Source organism: Crotalus tigris, unplaced genomic scaffold, assembly GCF_016545835.1.
Source record: "Crotalus tigris isolate CLP2741 ecotype Arizona unplaced genomic scaffold, ASM1654583v1 scf7180000017736.1026742, whole genome shotgun sequence".
NCBI classification, from domain to species: Eukaryota; Metazoa; Chordata; class Lepidosauria; order Squamata; family Viperidae; genus Crotalus; species Crotalus tigris.
The window spans coordinates 464542-483951 of NW_024096602.1; the positions used below are offsets into that span (position 1 = coordinate 464542).

The 19410-nt window shown below is 41.6% G+C and overlaps 1 protein-coding gene across 4 annotated transcripts in view; it reads right to left on the bottom strand.

The window, feature by feature from the left end:
* Positions 1-87: 87 nt before the first annotated feature.
* SAMD8 (sterile alpha motif domain containing 8) overlaps positions 88-19410 on the bottom strand; it is a 40273-nt gene continuing 20950 nt past the window's right edge. For 2 of the 4 annotated variants that reach the window (XM_039339620.1, XM_039339622.1), the window contains exons 2-6: positions 16211-16806; positions 8593-8688; positions 6972-7089; positions 5238-5388; positions 88-4272 (exon numbers count right to left, since the gene is read on the bottom strand). In XM_039339620.1, coding sequence (XP_039195554.1) covers positions 3968-4272; positions 5238-5388; positions 6972-7089; positions 8593-8688; positions 16211-16806 — 1266 coding nt within the window. In that variant the 3' untranslated portion in view covers positions 88-3967. The remainder of the gene's footprint in view (positions 4273-5237; positions 5389-6971; positions 7090-8592; positions 8689-16210; positions 16807-19410) is intronic. The other 2 variants (XM_039339621.1, XM_039339623.1) reach the window with 1 other exon arrangement.

Sequence of the window (19410 nt, forward strand, 5' to 3'; positions counted from 1 at the left end):
AACCACTGCTCTAGAGCCTCTGTAACAATAAACAAAAGATAAAAGAGAGATTTTTGCTTTTGTTAGACAGTGACTGAGATGAAAGTGTATCGCTTAGTTAATCTTTCAGATTTTATTGAATGCTTCAACAGTATAACACGGGACATACAAAACAATATAAATTAAATCCATGTTCACATTGGAACTAATCCCCTCTTTACTTACACAACATCTGTACTTCAAACCATTATGTGAAAGGAATATTCAAGTCTTAAAACATCACCGTGTTTTAGGGACAGGGGAAAACCTGAAACCAAAATCTTTGTGCCATGTATGAAAGTGAACCACTTTAGCCCAATCGATATTCTCCTTTTGGTTTAAGAAATAAGAGCTGTAGATGTGTATAGTTTTTTGTTTATAGTCAGATATCCTAAAGCAGGGGTCTTCAAACCTGGCCCTTTTATGACTTGTGGACTTCAACTCCCAGAATTCCTTAGCCAGTATGCCTGGCTGAGGAATTCTGGGAATTGAAGTCCACAAGTCATAAAAGGGCCAAGTTTGAAGACCTCTGGGCTAGATAATGGTTGGGGACAACAACAGGAAAACTTTAACTTTAACTCAGCCAGGGCCTCAATCTAACACAAAATTACTGCCCATTGACATCCTTTAAAGCACATGAGGTACTCACAATTTACAAAATGATACATGCCAGATTTTGAAATTGTCGGTCTTACTTTACTACTACTCTACTCTGAGTAGGAAACAAAAAAAGGCAAATAAATAGACTCCTGCTTTGAAAATATTTTTTAAAAAATCAATGGTAATATAATAAATATTTCTCCTTTAAGTGAAAAGTGAACAATCAAATCTGATGTTTTAAACAGGAGAAATCCACAGGGTAAACAGTATTACAGTTTGGAACAATTGGAGGAAATAAGTATGAAATATAGCTTCAAAAATGAACCCAGGTGGGGTTAAATTTAATATGAGGTGTTCCCCTGCTAGAGTTCATAGAAGGGCTAATTTTGATAAGAATCCAAAGTGCAAATACAACTATCATCACAAGTGAAAAATTATTTCAAAGTTGGCCCTTTGGGTCAAGTTAAGGAGCAACGAATTAGTGAAGACTTGAAGAGGCCGAATTCTCTGCAGGGTTTTCTCCCGATGGGGAACGGTCCCATCAAGGAAGTTGCTGCTGGAGATTGTGTCCAGCTACAGAAGGCTCATGAAGGCTACCCCTACAGAAGGTCATTAAAAGTTGTGTTCCTGTACGTTTGCTCCCATATTGCTGCTTCTAGGGCCTCGCTTCCAGTAAACTTGACCATACTTGTGATGGGCAGGCCCCCTGTTCCCTCACCAAAGGCATTTGTAAACTTAGCGACTGGCTGTTTCCCTCTGGCATTCAAAGTTACATTTTACCAAGATTTCTTTCAAACAGCCAACACTCTGTGCTTCAAAGAAGGCTACTTTGTACTTTTGCTGTTGAGGAAAGATTAGGTAAACGTTCCAGTGTGTTGCTGTAAATGGGGCGAAGAAAAATCATTTTTAATTTTTCCTGCTAGGCCAAACCAGAGGTGCAATATTGTTGCATTCAAAATGCAACTAACTGGTCCATTTTACTGCGGCTACAAACCATAAAAGCTCTCCATTTGAGCTGATAGAAACAACTGTTTCTGTATTTCTAATTTAAAAAAAAAAACATCTCATGCTACATTTTAATATACTGGGAGATGACCTCCGTGCCTTTATGGAATGGATTTACGCAAATTAAACATAAAACACAGAAATAGCTTTATAGAAAGAATTTGGTTTCAGCACATTCTCTGGAACAATTTGTGAAAAAAGAAGGACATCCATTCTCGTCAAGGATTTGATTTCATTTCAAAATACCAAAGTAGACCTTTACGTGAATACTGTATTACTGGGGCAATATTAAATATTGCTAGAGGTATTTACAATGTTCTCGGGTGAAAATACTTTCAAGGTATAAAATAAGGAAGTTTTACGTGACCATAACTTTATTTCAGTATATTTTTGATAAGTTTTCTTGAAGTTCAAAGCGAAGTCCTGTATTTTTATGCCTACCAATATTAAGCTCTGTTCAGCAGAAATGAAAAGGGAATGTGTGTCTGGTCTCTTGCCTGCCTTCTGCCAGTTCACAGCTCTGGAAATGGTTCCGTTTGTGAGACTGGAGTAATTAGTTGCTTGATTAATTAATTAATTAAGTAGTCAAGCCAAAGGGCAGATGCACTATTTTGGGTCACTGAAATTCACTGCCCTCTGTGAAGTTACTAAGACTATATAACTGACTTGAGTGCAACTTTTAATGTCAGGTTTAAAAGTCTAAATTAGAAATGGATTACAAATAATCCATTTGCACGGTATAATTCAAAAAAATCCAGTTGCAAACAACCTGGAATACCTCAATTTGTACAATGGAAGTGACAAACCTTGCATTCCAGATTTCAAATCGCCAGGACTCTTTTTCCAAAGGCTGAACTTCTTTTAATCCACAAAACCATCTCCCATTTTTAGGCTATTGGGGCTCCCAACTTTAAACTGAGCAGATGGTTTAAAAGATCAAGAATGAAACGGAGTAGCTTTTATGAAAGGCAGGTTTCAGAGAGGAAAAAAAAAAGAGAGAGAGGGCGGTCAGGAGCTCCGAGTGCCGAGTGTTTAGCTTGTTTTCTTACTTTCGGCCATCGGTCTATTCATCAAGAAAAGTGACGGTGACTGAAGCCACCAAACTTCCATCGTTTAACCTGCACTGATAAGCATCTCAGAAGTTTCTCTAGCAGCTAATTAAATTTCACCTTCTGCCAACGTCCCACTGTGCATCGCCGTGTGCTTCACAAAAACCCCATTAAGACACCTCCATTCATCCTTTATTCAAGGCGACATTATTAGCTTGCCTCCCAATTTAACAGGATTACTACCCTAACATCAACATTTTAAAAAGCATGCACGGATTTAAGTAAGTGTTTAATACTGCCCTGAAAGAGTTGTGGCACAAAAATCTCAATCAACCTCATTTCTAATATATTTCTTACCGGTTTAATGAAATGTAAACACTCAGGACCTCTGAATGACACAAGGGCATCAATTCATTTATCTTAAGTCAGCCAGTTCCTTGTTTCATTCACCAAAAACACCAATCCTGCCCCTTTCATCATACTGAAGGCTTTGGAACTTGTGTCTCCGGGTGAATGTTCCCCAACTCATTTATTTGCTAAAATAAATATTGAGAGGCAATTACTGAACGGCTATGATGTTTTTGTCAGTATGTGTCCAAGCTATGACAGACGTCCTTGCACATCACATTTACACCTTACATAGCTAAGCATGGACGCATCCCACCAGAGCCCGGCCTGCAATGCGTTATTGCTTTCCACAAGCAATCTGAGCAAGGCAGTTCCGTCGTCTGCTTGCTCGCCATTTTTCACGTTCAAACATACTTTTCAACAGCAGGACATAAGCGGCTGTTACTATTAGTCCCACCCGGATTGTAAGCCTTGCCTTTGAACTGTGTGTCTACCATTCAAAATGGTTAATAAGTCATAATTCACACCAAAGTCAAGGGCCATCTACAGGGTGCAAACCAGAATTTGTCAATAGCTATTTATGGTTACCCACGATGTGCAAACAGGCCCCAAAGCTGCTTAGGTAATACCTGGATCTGAAGTTATTCCTGCAGCAAAGATCCATTTAAGATCCTCCCAACAAGAAAGCTGTTAAGATTTGCTGAGCCCCCCATTTTAACCTCACCACATCCATGCAGAACTTGATTACAACTTAACAACGTTGCCTGAATATTTAAAAAAAAAATGGCAATGTGTTTTCGGTCTCTTCTGAACCTCTATCAGCCACGAGAGGATGAACAAGGCCAGAGGAGGTGCAGTGGGTGAGAACAATCCTTCGTGCCCAGCATTTCTTGAAGAAGGTTAGTTGCAAGTACTTCATAGAGATGTGAATTAAACTGGAATATTCTTTAGCCAATTAACCTTTTCAGTATGGTCGGCTTTGAAAAGGGCCAGCAATATTCATTGGGAACTGTGCCGTTGACGTTGCACTCAAAAAAGGAGAACATGGGAAACCAGATCCTGGCCCTCCGGCTCTGCTGATAGGCCCTGGTGTTCGCCAGGGTGTGATAGTACAGGAAGAGTCTTGTCGTGATGTAGAAGGCGATGAAGACATCAATGGAGTAATGTTCATGAGCAGCCAAAATGAAGAAGATCCCAAAGAGATTCAGCACCCACGACAACGTATGCAAAAAGTTCCAGCTTCTTGGGGTATCTGAAAGGAACACAGGAGTCAACCACCCACAACTTGGAACTTTTCATCACTGCGTTTGGACATGTTCTGGGCAACTAGAAGCAAGCAGGAAGGCTTGGGCTAAGCTTCGGGAACTGCTCTGGAACGAAAGAACAGTTCCAGTCAGGAAAGGTTACAAAAAAATTATTGGAACCTGTTCTCTTAGCGGGAACAACAGCCAGGGGGAAAGGAGCAACCTAGACCCCAATGGTTTGAAATGCTTAATAATAATAACAGGCTGGCCAACGGTCATGGACTCTGGCCTTGTAATAACTTGTCTTCTGAAAATAACAAGGTCTGCACTATATTTATCTTCTATTCTCATTCTCTCATTTTGCCCTTTCGACGATAAGTCTAAGGCCTGGATATCTGCCTGCAGTTTATAATTTAATTTCCAGAACATCAACACAGCCACAGCATAGCTACTTTTCATGACGCTTGTATTAGATGTCTTACAAGTAAGGGACCAGTTAAATGCAGAATTAGTATGCAGATCACGAATGCAGGTGTCAGTAAGACATTTCAAAATTGTAAATAAGTCCTTTTCACATGTATTTCTAAAACAAAATGGCACACACACGATGGGAACATGCGGTATTCAATAGTTCTTCTCCAATTATGTTTATCCCAAATGGGGGTCAACCATGAACCCTAATAGATTCTGGTTTCTCCAGTTGAAACCTCTTTTTTTCTCCCCCATGGACTGAAAACTTTCTTTCACAATTAGGCAGCTGGGGGGGGGGCCTCCAGAAGCAGCCAAACTACAACTCCCAGCAGCTCCATCCAACAGGACTTCTCGGTGGGGGTTGGAGTTGAGCAACATTTGACCTGTGTCTGCGTGATCTGCAGAGCAAGGAATGTTGCACAACACCAGAAAGGAGGAGAGGAAGGTTTGTGGCAAGCTGGCTGGACAATAACCATGTTCCGTTTTTCAATTCTCTACTTACATTCCGTGACAAAAAAGTTCAGCATAGTCAGGACAACCGTGTGGCCACTGAACATATAGTCTCCACAGGTGTGCACGCCAGTTAACGTCATGCCAAATCCACTCCAAATAGCAAAAGCTCGCTGAAGTTTTGCCCACACGTTGCCATATAACTAGAATAAGAAGCATGCACCACATTTAAAAGGAACACATCGAGAAGACGGGAGACCCCAGATAAATGCAGCAACCGCCCCCACCGTAAATACAGTATCTTGCACAGGCGGTCCTCGACTTACGAGTTCATCTAATGAACATCCAAACCATTTTTCAGAGTTATAACCTTTGCAGCATCCTCATGATCACGTGATCTATCTATCTATCTATCTATCTATCTATCTATCTATCTATCTATCTATCTATCTATCTATCTATCTATCTATCTATCTATTTGCCCCTGGGCCATATCAAAGGGCAAAGTTCCAGAAACAAATTATGACTAAAATTTGATAAAAGCAATTTAAAATGGAATTGGATAAAATACAATTTAAAATGAAACTGAAATAAAATAAAATGAAATTGGAATAAAATACAGTCGAAAAAGAAATTGGAATAGAATACAATAATTTAAGATATAGATAAAATAGGATAAAATTATATTTCAGTGTAATCCCTGTCAATCTACCCCAATCAGTCCCACATACACAGATCTCAACTGAACCATTTTCCTTAAGTACGGTGTTAAATGTTAGATTCTGGCCTCACATAAGGTAAGTTGTTCTGATATGGGGATCCCAATGGGTGATCACGTGATCAAAATTCAGATGCTTGGCAGCTGGTTCGTATTTATGAAGGTTGCAGCGTCCCAGGGTCATGTGATCAGATTTTGAGACTGTCAAGGTAATGATTTAGAAGCTAACCAGCTGATGTAATCTATGATATAATGTTGGCAATGGCTCAGCAGGCTCTGTGTCTCTTTAAGAGCCCTTGTATAAAAGGGAAGGCTCTGCAGACGGGTGCTCTCTCTTCCGTTTCCTGCTGTAATAGCATGTGTATGTATATTGTTCCTGTTGTATGATATTGTAGATAGTGTAAGATAAACCACCATTTAATATAAACCACTGTTTACTGTGTTTACTCCTGGCTTATCTCGCACAATAAGACTGTGCATGCTCTGACAGCAGACTTTCCAATAAGCAAAGGCAATGGGGAAGCCAGATTCACTTAACCATTGTGTAACTAACTTAACAACTGCAGTGATTCATTTAACAACTATAAGATCTTAAATGGGGCAAAACTCACTTAACAACTGTCACCCTTAGCAACAGAAATGTTGGCCTCAATTGTGATCATAAGCTGAGGACCACCTGTATTCGGTTCAGGCATTGGCATAAGTTATGACAACAGTTAACCTAGATTGGCTTACTTTTCAACTACCCTTCAGTTTGCACAAAAGAGTTTTATACTTTATTGGTCTGTCCCATTTTATAGAGTTCAAAGTCCCCATATGTAGATTATACGGGCACAATAAATCTGCAAACATTTCAATCATTGAATATTCTCATGTTGTACAGTACTTTGCCAATATTCAAAGCTTCCACATTTTGCCAGTAAAGATCAGAGTTCAATGCTCTGTCTTCAAGATACAAGGACTGGGTCTGTACAGAACACATATCTGACATATCTATAAAAAATTAAAAAATGTCGGTGATGACGTCGAAGGTCTTTGCCCAAGATCTTGGGAGACTCACTGACTTACCTTCCCAGAACACTGCAGATGTTGCCCTGGCACAGACAGCGAGGTCACAAACATGGTTACACAACGTAACAAGAACACAGTTCCCATCAGGCTGCATTGTCGTCGCAAAAGGATAGATCTAGGAACAAGAGTTGCTTTCAACAATTTACGAAGCTCATGGAATGACAATCTGCCCTCACCTCATGTTGTTCCAGAGGGATCCCTTCTGCATCTGCTTCGTGAAGAATGCAGTGGGGTATTGGGGATCTGAAAAGTCTTTTCTAGAAATGTATTTAACTGAACTCATCTTTGGATCCAAGCCTTTGGCTTTGTTTGTGTGCACAATTTCTCTGAATTGACTTGCTAGGGCTACGTGAATGCACCCTCCCACAGCAGCTCTTTAAAGCAGCCACATCTTCCCTGCAGTTGTCCTCTGCTGTTAAAAGGTGATCCCATGAAAAACAAATACTTGGTTTAAGGACTCTTATTTGACTACAAACATGGGGAAATCCCTGTTATGCTTTTTGAAACTTCACCTATTCTTTGAGATGAAAAACATGGCAATCTATTGGACTATATACTCAATTAGCTTGAGTATTTCCCCTTTTCTTTACACCCTTAGCTTAAATTTTTGAACTGTTAAGTCCACAGCCTACAAATCAGTGGTGGGATTCAAATATGTGAACAGTCGGTTCTCTGTGTGGATGCCGCTTCCGGAAGTTCATTCTGGGCCTGGGCTACCGGTTCTGCCAAAGCGGTGTGAACTGGCTGAATCCCACCACTGCTACAAATTATATGTAAGTCAGGAAACGATGATTCTACAAACCGAGTTCTCAATCAGGATTGGTCCCAGCAACAAGCCTCTAGCATAGACCAAGTCCAAACTTAGAAGAACAGCAGAGATAATCCTTCATCCCACAGGGAGATACAGAACAAGGATATGGACGTAGCAAGAGGCAGTTGATCGCAATCAGACTTGGTTACCAAAGGCTGTGGATCCCCCCTATCAGATTTAACTTTATTTTTAACAAATTTAATATGAGCTGTATGTGACGTTCATCCAATCATCCAAGAAATGCAATCTCTCATCCTAAGTGCTACCCTTAAGATGTCTACTACAGGGCTTAAACATACTATACACGCTATCAAAACACCCCCACCCTAAGGATATCTTGCCGTCGTAACTATCCAAGTACAACATTTTGGAATGTCCACAACATCAGTTGTGTTTGATTCTTCCATGACAGGGGTCTTCAAACTTGGCAACTTTCAGACTTGTGGACTTCAACTCCCAGAATTCCTCAGCCAGCTGGCTGAGGAATTCTGGGAGTTGAAGTCCACAAGTCTTAAAGTTGCCAAGTTTGAAGACCTCTGTTCCACGACATAAATGTCTCCTTCTGGGTGAAAAACTAATGGTAACTTTACTAAGCCTTCAACACTCGCATGCGTGTATGCCACAAGCAAGCCATGTTTCTTTCATATCAAAATAAACCCTATAGGTAGTCCTCAACTTACAACAGTTCATTTCACTGTTAATAGTAAAATTACGTTCTGTTCCCTGTTTTTCTGGAATTTGCGATGGACAGCAGAAAACCTCGCAGCGTCTTTCATGGGGAAGCAGCGGCCTGTCTCAGGGGCCTACCTGTGCTTGTGGAGGAGGAGGACCAGCAGCCAGATGTAGCAGAGAATCACTCCACACACTTCGGTCATGGCAAAAGCCCAGGGGATCCTCGGGACGCTTTGAGGAGAGAAGAGAGAAGCGGCATTAATTTCTGGCGTGAGTCTGGGCTTCCTGAGGGAGCCTCTTGCCCCAATGGGGCTGCCCCCCCCACCCGTTTTGGCAGAAGGGGCAGGCGGTGGACTTGCACGCGGTGGAGAGCGGGAGACGGGCCTTTTCCACCCTGGCTTCTGCCCTCTGGAGCCTTGTGGCCCTGGAGGTAAGACCCACCCTGCCGGCCTCCGAAAACAGCCCCAAGGCCTGGCTCTGCTGATTGGCCTGGGGCCTCTGACAGAGGCCTTTAAAAAAAACAGACAGCCATTTGTCCGGAATGGTCAGTGGTTGGACTAGACTAGAAGACCTCCGAAGTCCCTTCTGACTCTGATGTTCTAGGTTGCAGGTGGTTAACGGGCAAGGAAGAAGATCCCACCCACCACCCCACTGAGTTCTGATTTCTAACTTATTTAAATTCTGTTCGTTTTAATAGTTAACTTCTTTGAAAGTTTTAATGTTTCTATTTTTGCTTTGATGTGATTGTGAGCCTCCCAGATTCTCCTGACAGTGAGATGGGCAGCATATAAATTTGATAAATAAACAACGTGAACCATGTCAAAGTCTTTGACTTCAGCTTAAATGGGAGACGTAAAACTGCTCAGAAACTGTTATCCCGACAATTCTATTGCACATTCTTGTGAGACAGACCGACAGAATAGTATTTCAAACACAGCACACAAAGGCAACTTGTAGTTTGCAAAGAGCATCAATCACCAGCAAGAAGCCACACAGAATTACTTTGTTTAAACGCATGCAACCACAATATAAAGCAGGGGAGTGATCTAGTTGTGGGGTACACAATCAAAAGTGCATCTTCAATTAAAGGGATACTTTGATTTATTAACTGAAAAAGGAGAGTGACGCAAGATGAGTGACAGCTGAACAACTGGAGAAAGGCAGCCAGTGGGGTTCCTTCCATTGTTCAATTGCAAATACAATAGACCAGAAAGAAGGGCGATGATGCAATGTTTTGTTGACTTGTACAAGGAGCGGTTGACTTTTTGAGGCAAGAGTCTGGGGAGAAATTGGGGAGCCCAGTTTCACAGTGGAACTGACTTTGGGCATAGGGATCCCCTTGTAGTATTATCTTTGTCTTCATAGGCAAACCCCAGTCCAGAGGGGTTGAATGAGAGTCAGTACTGACTCATGGAGTAATCGTGTTCCCCATGTGCCTATTTTTCCAAATCTGCTTCCTATGCTGTTAATCTCCCTGCCCCCCCCCATTGCTTCTTCTAGTCATTGTTTCTTCTAGAAAGCAGAAGATGTAAGGAACAGACGTCTCCACAAAATATGAAGAAGATTTAAGCCTGCCTTAATCAGATCCTTCTTCCTGCCAGCTCCCCTTTCACAAGACTCAGTCATTAACAAAAATGAATTATGACTAAGTCGGTATCTAGTAAGCAGATTTGGAAAGAGGTATCACCTGGGAAGGACCAACGGTAGAATTAAAAACTAAAGATTAAATCAAACTAATGACAGAGAAAGACAGCAGACTGAAATCCAGCTGAAGACTTAATTAATATGATACTAGCCTAACTATATCCTTGAAATCCAGCTGGAGACTTAATAGGAAATTAAAATAATTATTTCCTCTTAACGTTGCATAAACTGGAAGCGGATGCCTCCTGTGGAAATAATTCTCCAAGAATAGGAAAATCTTAAACCTTGAATAATCTTAAAATCACAAAATTTTGACCTCTCTTGTTCTGGTAAAATATATTTTTAAAAGCTTAAAAATTATCAGACTGTTGCCTCCAAACTCCAGCACCCCAGGTTTAGCATGGAACCGATAAGAACTTGATCCCTGAATTTAGGAGATTTTTACCTTTGCTTCTCTGCCCATTTGAAAATATGAACCACCAAGTTATCCAGGCAAAAAGCATAAAGCATTTATTAAAGTGGGGGGGGAGTCTTTTTACAGAACCGAAGGATACATACATTCAGTATATGTTAATAGCTCAGTAAGCAAATGACCAAACAATAAAATATGTTGATTGCGTGTGAAGTTTGAACAATAGAAAACATTGACTCTAAACATTCCACAAGTGACAAATTTATGGGTTACCTTATTTTTCCCAAGCTGGGTATGTATCTTCCTGGAAAATTGCAAGCTTACTCAAGGACTTTCAGAATACATTTTCTAATGTGTGGTTGTTGAGAAGGCCAGTTCTTGCATACCAAAAGAAATGGCCTTGGCTAAAAGGAAAACATGTTTTCTTAGAAACAGAGAGTCCTGAACTACCAAGTTGAAAGGGTGACTGTCGCCTTTTAAAATGCTAATTGTGAAGCCTAAAACTTGAGGCAACAAAACTAAGTGTGAGAAGGGTGGGAATCTGGGGCAGATCTTGACTTAAACTCAAAAAGGTTCCATTTTTAAATACGACAAAAAAAAAAAACACATCACGTTTTTTAAAATGCAACAACTAAACACCTCCCTCTTCCTACAATATCCCCAGATGTCTCACTCCTTAATGGGCTAATAATACTGAAAGTGAATCAGTTGAGAAATAGCCTATGGAATTAAAGTTTTGCGTTCCTGATGCTTCCTTTTGCTATTATTTGGAGAGAACTTTATAAAATGGGTAGGATGAAGTTATATTTTCACAGAAAGCGGAAACTGTTGTTAATGGGAGATCTAGCACAGCCTTGTGAGATACAGTAAGGAAAAAGAGAGGGATGCATGCTGTTTCTTTGCATTTATTTTGGTTCTTGAAATGTTGATTAGAGATATAAGACAAGGTTAGAGAATTCTGGGAGCAAGCATAAAAAGAGAAACGTTCAAGTTAGGACTTTTGCAGCCGGTTTGGTGTTGGTTTGGGAAGATCCTTAAAAGGGAATTGAAAAGTTAATGGGAAAACTGAAAGAATTTGGTGCATTCGGTTTTAAGATCAACAAAGAGAAAACAAAGACGTTAACAAAAGAAGTGATGAAAATGGGTTTTAAGATTCAGAAGAAAGTAAAATAGTTGGGTATCCCTATGGCAAAGATGTATGTTATTTCAAAATAATTATGTTAAGATACGGAATGAAGTTTAAAAGATATGTTAAGATGGGAAGAACTACAACTGTCACTTCTGGGGAGAATTTCTGTAATAAAAATGAATGTCCTGCCAAAAATGTTTTTGTTTCAGACAATAATTATTTTGACAATTGATGCATCATTTAAACAAAAGGATGTATCTAAATTTTTTTTGGGGGGGGGGGAGGAAGAGAGGAAACCCCAAGTTAAATATAAGATGTTAGGGGGTGCAAAGGAAAGAGGATAGTTGGGTTTACCTGATCTGAAACTGTGTTTTGCAGCTTGCTGTTTTCTTTGGACAAAAGAGTGGGGTGTTGCCGAGAAATAAAAGACCAGTGGAAGAGCAGTTCTTGAGGTTTGGGTGGTATGGATACTTGAGGCACAACAAAGTCAAGGTTAATGTGGAATTTAAAAATTGCTATGTTGGACATGCCACACTGAGAATATGGAATAGATATAAATCTAGGTTGTGCCCCAAAATATCTTTGTTGCTCTCAGCACAAGATGGGTTTTCTAGATGAGAAATAATAAGCAAACATGGCTAATTTATGATGAGATACTAGAATTTTGTCAAGGGGGATGCAAAACAAAACAAAAATGAACTTACGATTTATGGTTTTGATAATTAAACAGGATGAATTATAGAATGAAGAGAGACATGTTATAACTTTAGCGAAAGAGGTAAATTTATAATTGTATTTGTAACTGCTGTAAAGAAGATGGGAAGTCACTGTATCTTTTTTCTTTCTTTTTCTTTGTTTCCTTTCTTGTACTTTTAGCTTTCTTTTTTATTCCTTTTACTTTATATTAGCGTTTACCTTCCTTTTTAAAACTTTTAATAAAATTATATAAAACGGTTTCCCAAACATTTGTTACTGGGCAGCTATAAGATATCCATTTCTTACCGATGTTTCTTTGAAGGGGAGAAAAAAAAACCAGGGCATTTAATCTTCTACTAGAAATGTCAACTCTTCACAAGAATGAACACCTCGAGAGATTAGAGCAAGGGTCTTCAAACTTGGCCCTTTTAAGACTTGTGGACTTCCACTCCCAGAATTCCTCAGCCAGCATCGCAGCAAAGATGACAAAGTGCCCCTTCTTGTTGTACAAATTTGAAGCGTCTTTATACACTCTATAGACAATGTCTCTGGGGACATACGGTATACCAACAATGCATCATTTGGATTAGAGAATGGAGTAAAATCCTTTTGATCTTAAGGCTTAAACCAAGATTAATTATCTGATCCTATCTATCTGAGCATTATAATGGCCACAGATTCTTTTGTGGTCAACAAACATCCAGACTTGTCTTCAAAGTCTTTTGCAATCATTTTCTGGAAATCACTCATGGGAGGGGGAGGGAGCAGACAGCGTGACCTTAGCAGATTAGACGTAATCCAGCAATCACACGTCTCACGGTTACTACAGGTCATAGAGCTGGGGTGTGTCCTTTCTTGCCTTGTTTGCTTTGCAGAGGTACCCCGTGCCTGAAAGTCACACTTTTAACCTAGAATAATAAGATCTGGCACTCAATAAGTCATCTTTCTGGTATTCTTAAATGCAGAGACAGGATGAAAACAATACCTAAATTCAACGATCTGGAGGGTCACAGATGACATTCAGACTCAGCACAGCTTGTTTGTTTGTTTGTTTGTTCTCAGCTCAGACTGATAAGTGACTGGTTACTGGCCTGTGTGTGAAGGAACCCAGTGTCTGGTGACATTGAATGGGAGCGGAGAATGGCAGGGGAAAGGACCTGGCCAGCACAAAACAACAAGCACACGCTAAGAAATGGCCTTTGTTCATGGAGCTACAGGACGATCAGTTCCCGAATGAAATCAAACTGGAGAATTATATTTTTGTTTTTGTGTTGTTGTTTTTTTAAAAAAATGTAAGCACTAAAAAGCAATTATTATGAGTAAGTTAGACAGGAATCAGTCAAACCTACAGTCATTATTTTTGTTGCTGTTTGTGTTTTAAAAAAATAAACTGAACTCTGATTGAATTGTTTCGTCATGCAATAAATTTGATACATTTGGGTTTGGGTTTTTTTAGCTTTCCTGGGATGCAATAAATACCGTGTCTCCCCCAAAATAAGATCGGGTCTTATATTAATTTTTGCCCCCCAAAATGCAGCAGGGCTTATTTTCTAGTTAGGGCTTATATATTCAGAGAAATACTGACAATCTTAATTGGGGCTTATTTGGGGGGCAGAGCTTATATTATGAGCATCTGAAAAAAAAATCAGGCTAGGCGCAGAGATAGGCCACCTTGGCTCTTTTATGACTCGTGGACTTTAACTCCCAGAATTACTGAGTCAGCATAGCATAGATGACTCAGGAATTCTGGGAGTTGAAGTCCACGAGTCATAAAAGAGCCAAGGTGGCCTACCCCTGGGCTAGGGCTTATTTTCCGGTTAGGGCTTATATTCGGGGAAACACGGTACTAAGATACAGCATCCATTTCATTCAGGGTGTTAACAATTCTGCTATCACTGCTGATCAATGATATTATCGCTGCACAGGCAGTCCTCGGCATACGACGACAATGCAGCCCAAAATTTCTGTTGCTCAGTGAAACATTTATTAAGTGAGTTTGCCCCCTTTTACGACCTTACTTGCCACAGTTGTTAAGTGAATCACTGCAGTTGTTAAATTAATCAAATTGTTTTAAAGTAAATCTGACACCCCCCCCCATTGATTTGGCCGGGGTGCCAAAGGGGATCATGTGATCCCTGCCGGGACACTGAAACCGTCGAAAATACGAGCCAGTTACCAAGCATCTGAATTTTGATCATGTGCTACAGTGGTTGCAAGTGTGGAAACTGGTACTAAGTCACTTTTTTTCTGTGCCCTTGTAACTCTGAATGGTCAGTAAATGAACCGTTGTTAAGTCGAGGACTCCCTGTACTCTACGGTGAGTGAGATGGATGCTTTCTAAATTAAATATAAATAAAAATAAACACGATATTTTGTGTAGTGCTTAGGGTCAATCAACAGATTTGCATGACTTATGGAGCGAATCCAGGGAGGGTGAATTCTCACCCGTTTTAAAACTCTCCGTTGCTGGCCTTGGAACTCCTTTGCCGCAGCGGCATCTCTGGGGCAGCCTCACCAGAGCGCTCTGATGATGAAACATCAAAGTCAGGAGGTGGTTTGTTCTGTCAACAGCCGGCCTGCCTCGGATTGGAGGGGGGCTCACGGTCAGGCCGCCTCTCTAAGGACGCTCCGACTGCAGAGGCCTTCCTGGCCAGAGAGCCGGTCAAGAAGACTGCAGAACCAGCTGGCCGCCCCTCCCCATCCCCCCCCCTCCTGTTGGACAGCAACAACAAACATTGGTTTGGTTTGGGGCCGGGATTTAATTGAAGGCTCAGAACTGGATCGAGTATGATTTAGAGTTATCTGCCTCACCCCAGGCAAGTTAAAATCTTGTTTGAATTGCCCCAGAACCCATACCTCACACAAATCCGGTTTACAACACTGGAATTTATTTATTTATTAAATCTATATGCTGCCGGTTTCACTGTCAGAGGGACCTGGGTCATAGACAGTCTTAAGTCCACAAGCCTCAAAGTTGCCAGATTTGGGGACCCCCTGGCCTGGAACCTGCAGCCGGTCGTTATCTTGACAATTTGGGGCTGACGTCAGCCCCAAACTGACCTCAGTTAACCGCATCCAGCAGTTCAGATGTCTGATTCCATGGCAACAGGAATCAAGACATCCCAGCACTGATGAGGTTACCTAGCTGGGTAATGAAATGGCTGCGGGACAGGAACCACCAAGCTCAGATATGATACAAGCCGCTTTAGAAATCACATGGGCAATTCCAGATATTACAATGTGGTGGGGCTGAGCCAGTTGTTTTGCAACCTTGATCGCTTTTAAGATGTGTGGACTTCTGTTCCCAGAATTCCTCAAGCTGTACTACAAAAAGCACAGCTGCATTCGCATAAACAAACGAACAAACAAACAAGAAGATTTAGTAATTTTTCCCTTAGATTCAGGGGCCTAGAACTTATCGCACCGATGGGCTTCTCAACAGCAAGACCCTGCATTTAACTCACTCCCCTGAACTTCTATACTTATAAGAAAAGTTTGTGCATACAGTCAGCTTCCTGGGGGGAAAGGGGACGACTCAGCCCTGTCGACAAATTTATTTATTTATGAGACTTATATACTGCTTTAAGTGCAAGCACTCTCTAAGCGGTGTACACCAGTAAGCAATGTGTATATATATATATATTTACATTGCCCCCAACAATCTGGGTCCTCATTTTACCTACCCCGGAAGGATGGAAGGCTGAGTCAACCTTGAGCCGGTGAGATTTGAACCGCTGACCTGCTGAACACAGTCAGCTAAAGTGGCCTGCAGTACTGCACTCTAACTGCTGCGCCACCTCGGCTCCTTAAATAACGCCACCCACTCAGTTCTGCTCCAAACAGGCCCCTTTTGCCCTCAGCGGCCTCCTTACCTGTCCAGGAATATGTCCGGCAGTGGGGGGTAGGTCTGCATGTCGGGCACTCGTTCGTGCACGATGACCATGACGAAGGAGGTGAAGCCGAAGACAATGAAGACGTAGATGCAGCTCAGGGCCGTCTTCCAATACTCGGGGTTCAGCCTCCTGGGAGAGTGCTTGCCCTTCCCGTTGGTGTACTGATACTGCTCGGCGCTCAGCTCGGAGACCGGCTCGCAGTCATCGCAGTCCCGTTGCACGTCGCCGTTGCAAAACCACTCCCTCCCCTGGACGCAGCCGATCACGGGGGGCAGGGAGCCCAGGGGGCTCTCGCTGCTGTAGCCCAGCTCGTCCAAAAGGTCGACGTGATGCTTCTGCAGCTTGCGGATGGAGAGCATCAGCCGCTTGATGTCCCCCAGAACCTTGATTTCCAAGGGCGGGGAGCGCAAGTCGTATTCCGTCAGAGTCAAGAGCGTGATCCCATCCAGACGGTGCTTATCGCACAGAGCATCCACATACTCACAAAAGCCTTCTTCCTTCAGCCACTTGGCCACGTGTCTGGTGGACCAGCGCTGGATGCAAATGGAGCTGTTGCCTTCCATTTTCTCTCCCTGCTTAAAAAAAAAAAGGGAACGTGAAAAATATTATAACAAGAACATGCACGGGATTGTCCAGGGGTCCCCAAGCCCTGGTCTATGGACCGGCATTGCTGGGGTGTGGCATGCCACAAATCAGGACGCACAAACAAGCGAAGCCCCATCCACAGGAAGCAGGCAATACATGAAACCACGTCCTCCCTCCTGTCCATGGAAAAATCTCTCTCCAGTGCCCAAAAAGTTGGGGGCCGCTGGGATTGTCAATTTATGTAGACATAAATACACCTAGAATGTCTACAACCTCACTTTTCTATAAAATCACAAATCTGCTCCTCCTTCGTAAACTTCTTAGTAAGTTCTACTTAAAGAAGCCAACCTAGATAATCGTTTTCAAATGTAGTTTGGGACTGTCATCAGCGCAAAATTGCCAAGCCCTGCTGGCTAAGGAATTCTGGGAGTTGTAGTCCACAAAGTCTTAAAAGTTCCCAAGTTTGGAGACCCCTGCTCTAGGTAACATCGCTAGATCCGCATCCCCTGTGACACCAAAACAAAGCAGCAAACGCCTCAATCAACTTGCAGCCCAAATAATGATAAACAAGAAAAGAGACACACACCAAGGAATTATTCTCCTTTAGACCTCTTCACAAATAGTTGGCTGAAGTGTTAATTCGCCAACTGTCCTCAACTCCCAGAAAGTTCAATTAAAACTTCAATTAGAAATTCTCCAAAAGAATAGCAACAAAACAAATGCCGGAAAAGGAGGAAATAAATATTTGAAAAATATGCAGCACATTCTGGTAATAAGGGTGGCAATATTGCTAATCAAGCATCCACGAAGACGGCAAAGGTCACTAGAAAGTCCACAGTGAATATCAAAGAATGGACAGGTGGAAGGATCAAAGGAGCAAGAGAGGGAGGAAGAACGTTTTCTGAATTTTTCCAGAGGATTTAAAAAACAACAACAACCCAGCAGCGTATTTCTTTAATTTATGTTCCTCTTTTCTGTATGAACAAGTAAATTATTAAGGGCCCCAAAGAACAAATAAAACTTTGCAATTTTTGGTAGGAAAGGCATAGGACTAATGGCATTAATAACCTTACAAGACATGCAGGAGGGTTCAATTTCTTAGGCCAGCGAGCAGATTCTATTCTATTTTCTATTCTATTTTCTATTCTATTCTATTCTATTCCATATTTTCTATTCTATTCTATTCCATATTTTCTATTCTATTCTATTCTATTCTATTCTATTCTATTCTATTCTATTTTGTTGTTCTGTTCTAGGCTATAAAGAAAATCACTGGTCCCAACCTTTTAAAGCACCTGTATCTTTTAGTGGGGGGTCACTCAACATTGGGCTGCCTTAAGGAGTTACAAATATGTGCTAAGTTCACCCCTCGGTCTTGAACGGAATCCTAAGTACTGCACAGCCTACACCAGGGGTAGGCAACCTCGGCTCTTTTATGACTCATGGACTTCAACTCCCACAATTCCTGAGCTGGGAGTTGAAGTCCATGAGTCATAAAAGAGCCGAAGTTGCCTACCCCTGGCCTAGACGGTACCAGGATTATCCTTTTATTCAAACTTGCTCTCTAAATATTGTACAGGTAGTCCTTGACTTATGACCACAACTGAGCCCAAAATTTCTGAGCTCAGTGAGACATTTGTTAAATGAGTTTTGTCCCCATGTTACGACCTTCCTTGCCCCGGTTGTTAAGTGCATCACTGCCTTTATTAAGTGAGTAACGGTTCTTAAGTGAATCTGGCTTTCCCATTGACTCTGGTTGCAAAAGTGGATCACGTGACCTCGGGACACTGCGACCATCGTAAATACGAGTCTGTTGCAGAGCATCTGAATTCTGATCCCGTGATCCTGGAGGATGTTGCCACAGTTATTAAGTGTGAAAAACAGTCCTAAGATATTTCTTTCAGCGTCAAACAGTCACTAAATGAATGCTTGTTAAGTGCAGGAGAACAAGTAAGCTTCCAAGACACACATTTTCCTATCTGTGACTCAGGAAGTCCCGCCCTTAAAAGAATACAGCACTGAAACAGAGGGAAAAGACCGGAAAAATTTAAATACTCACAAATGCAAAACGCTGACCATTTTTAAAAGTACGATTGGACTCTTCTTTCTCTGTAATATGAACTTTCCATATATTCAGAATGAACGATAACATTTCCAAGGGATGCATTGAATTGCAATAAAACAATCTCTTCTCAACACGGACGGGACTGGCTCCCGTCACCTCTGACAGCAATCAAAGTTGTGCCAAGCCCACGGCAATCAACACAGGCTCCCCAGGAAAAGTTCTAAATTTGTTTTTAATCACAGAAACATACAGCCCAAATGTTGACTCCGCTGATGCTTCTTTTTATATAAAATGTCAACCAGTTCAACCCACTACGATGTTTCCTTCTCCAAAGCTCCCTGGAATTTAAGCCTTTCTTGCAGTCTTGCTTAACAACCGGCGTGTAGATCAGGTTCTGCAACCAGAAACTTGTGTGATGATAGCAAAGGGCAGGTGAATCACTAATCTGTGTATTCTATGGGATAGCAGACATCAAACATAACGCGAGAAGAGGTGAGGGCATAGGAGTAATCTCACCTGCCTCTGAGAG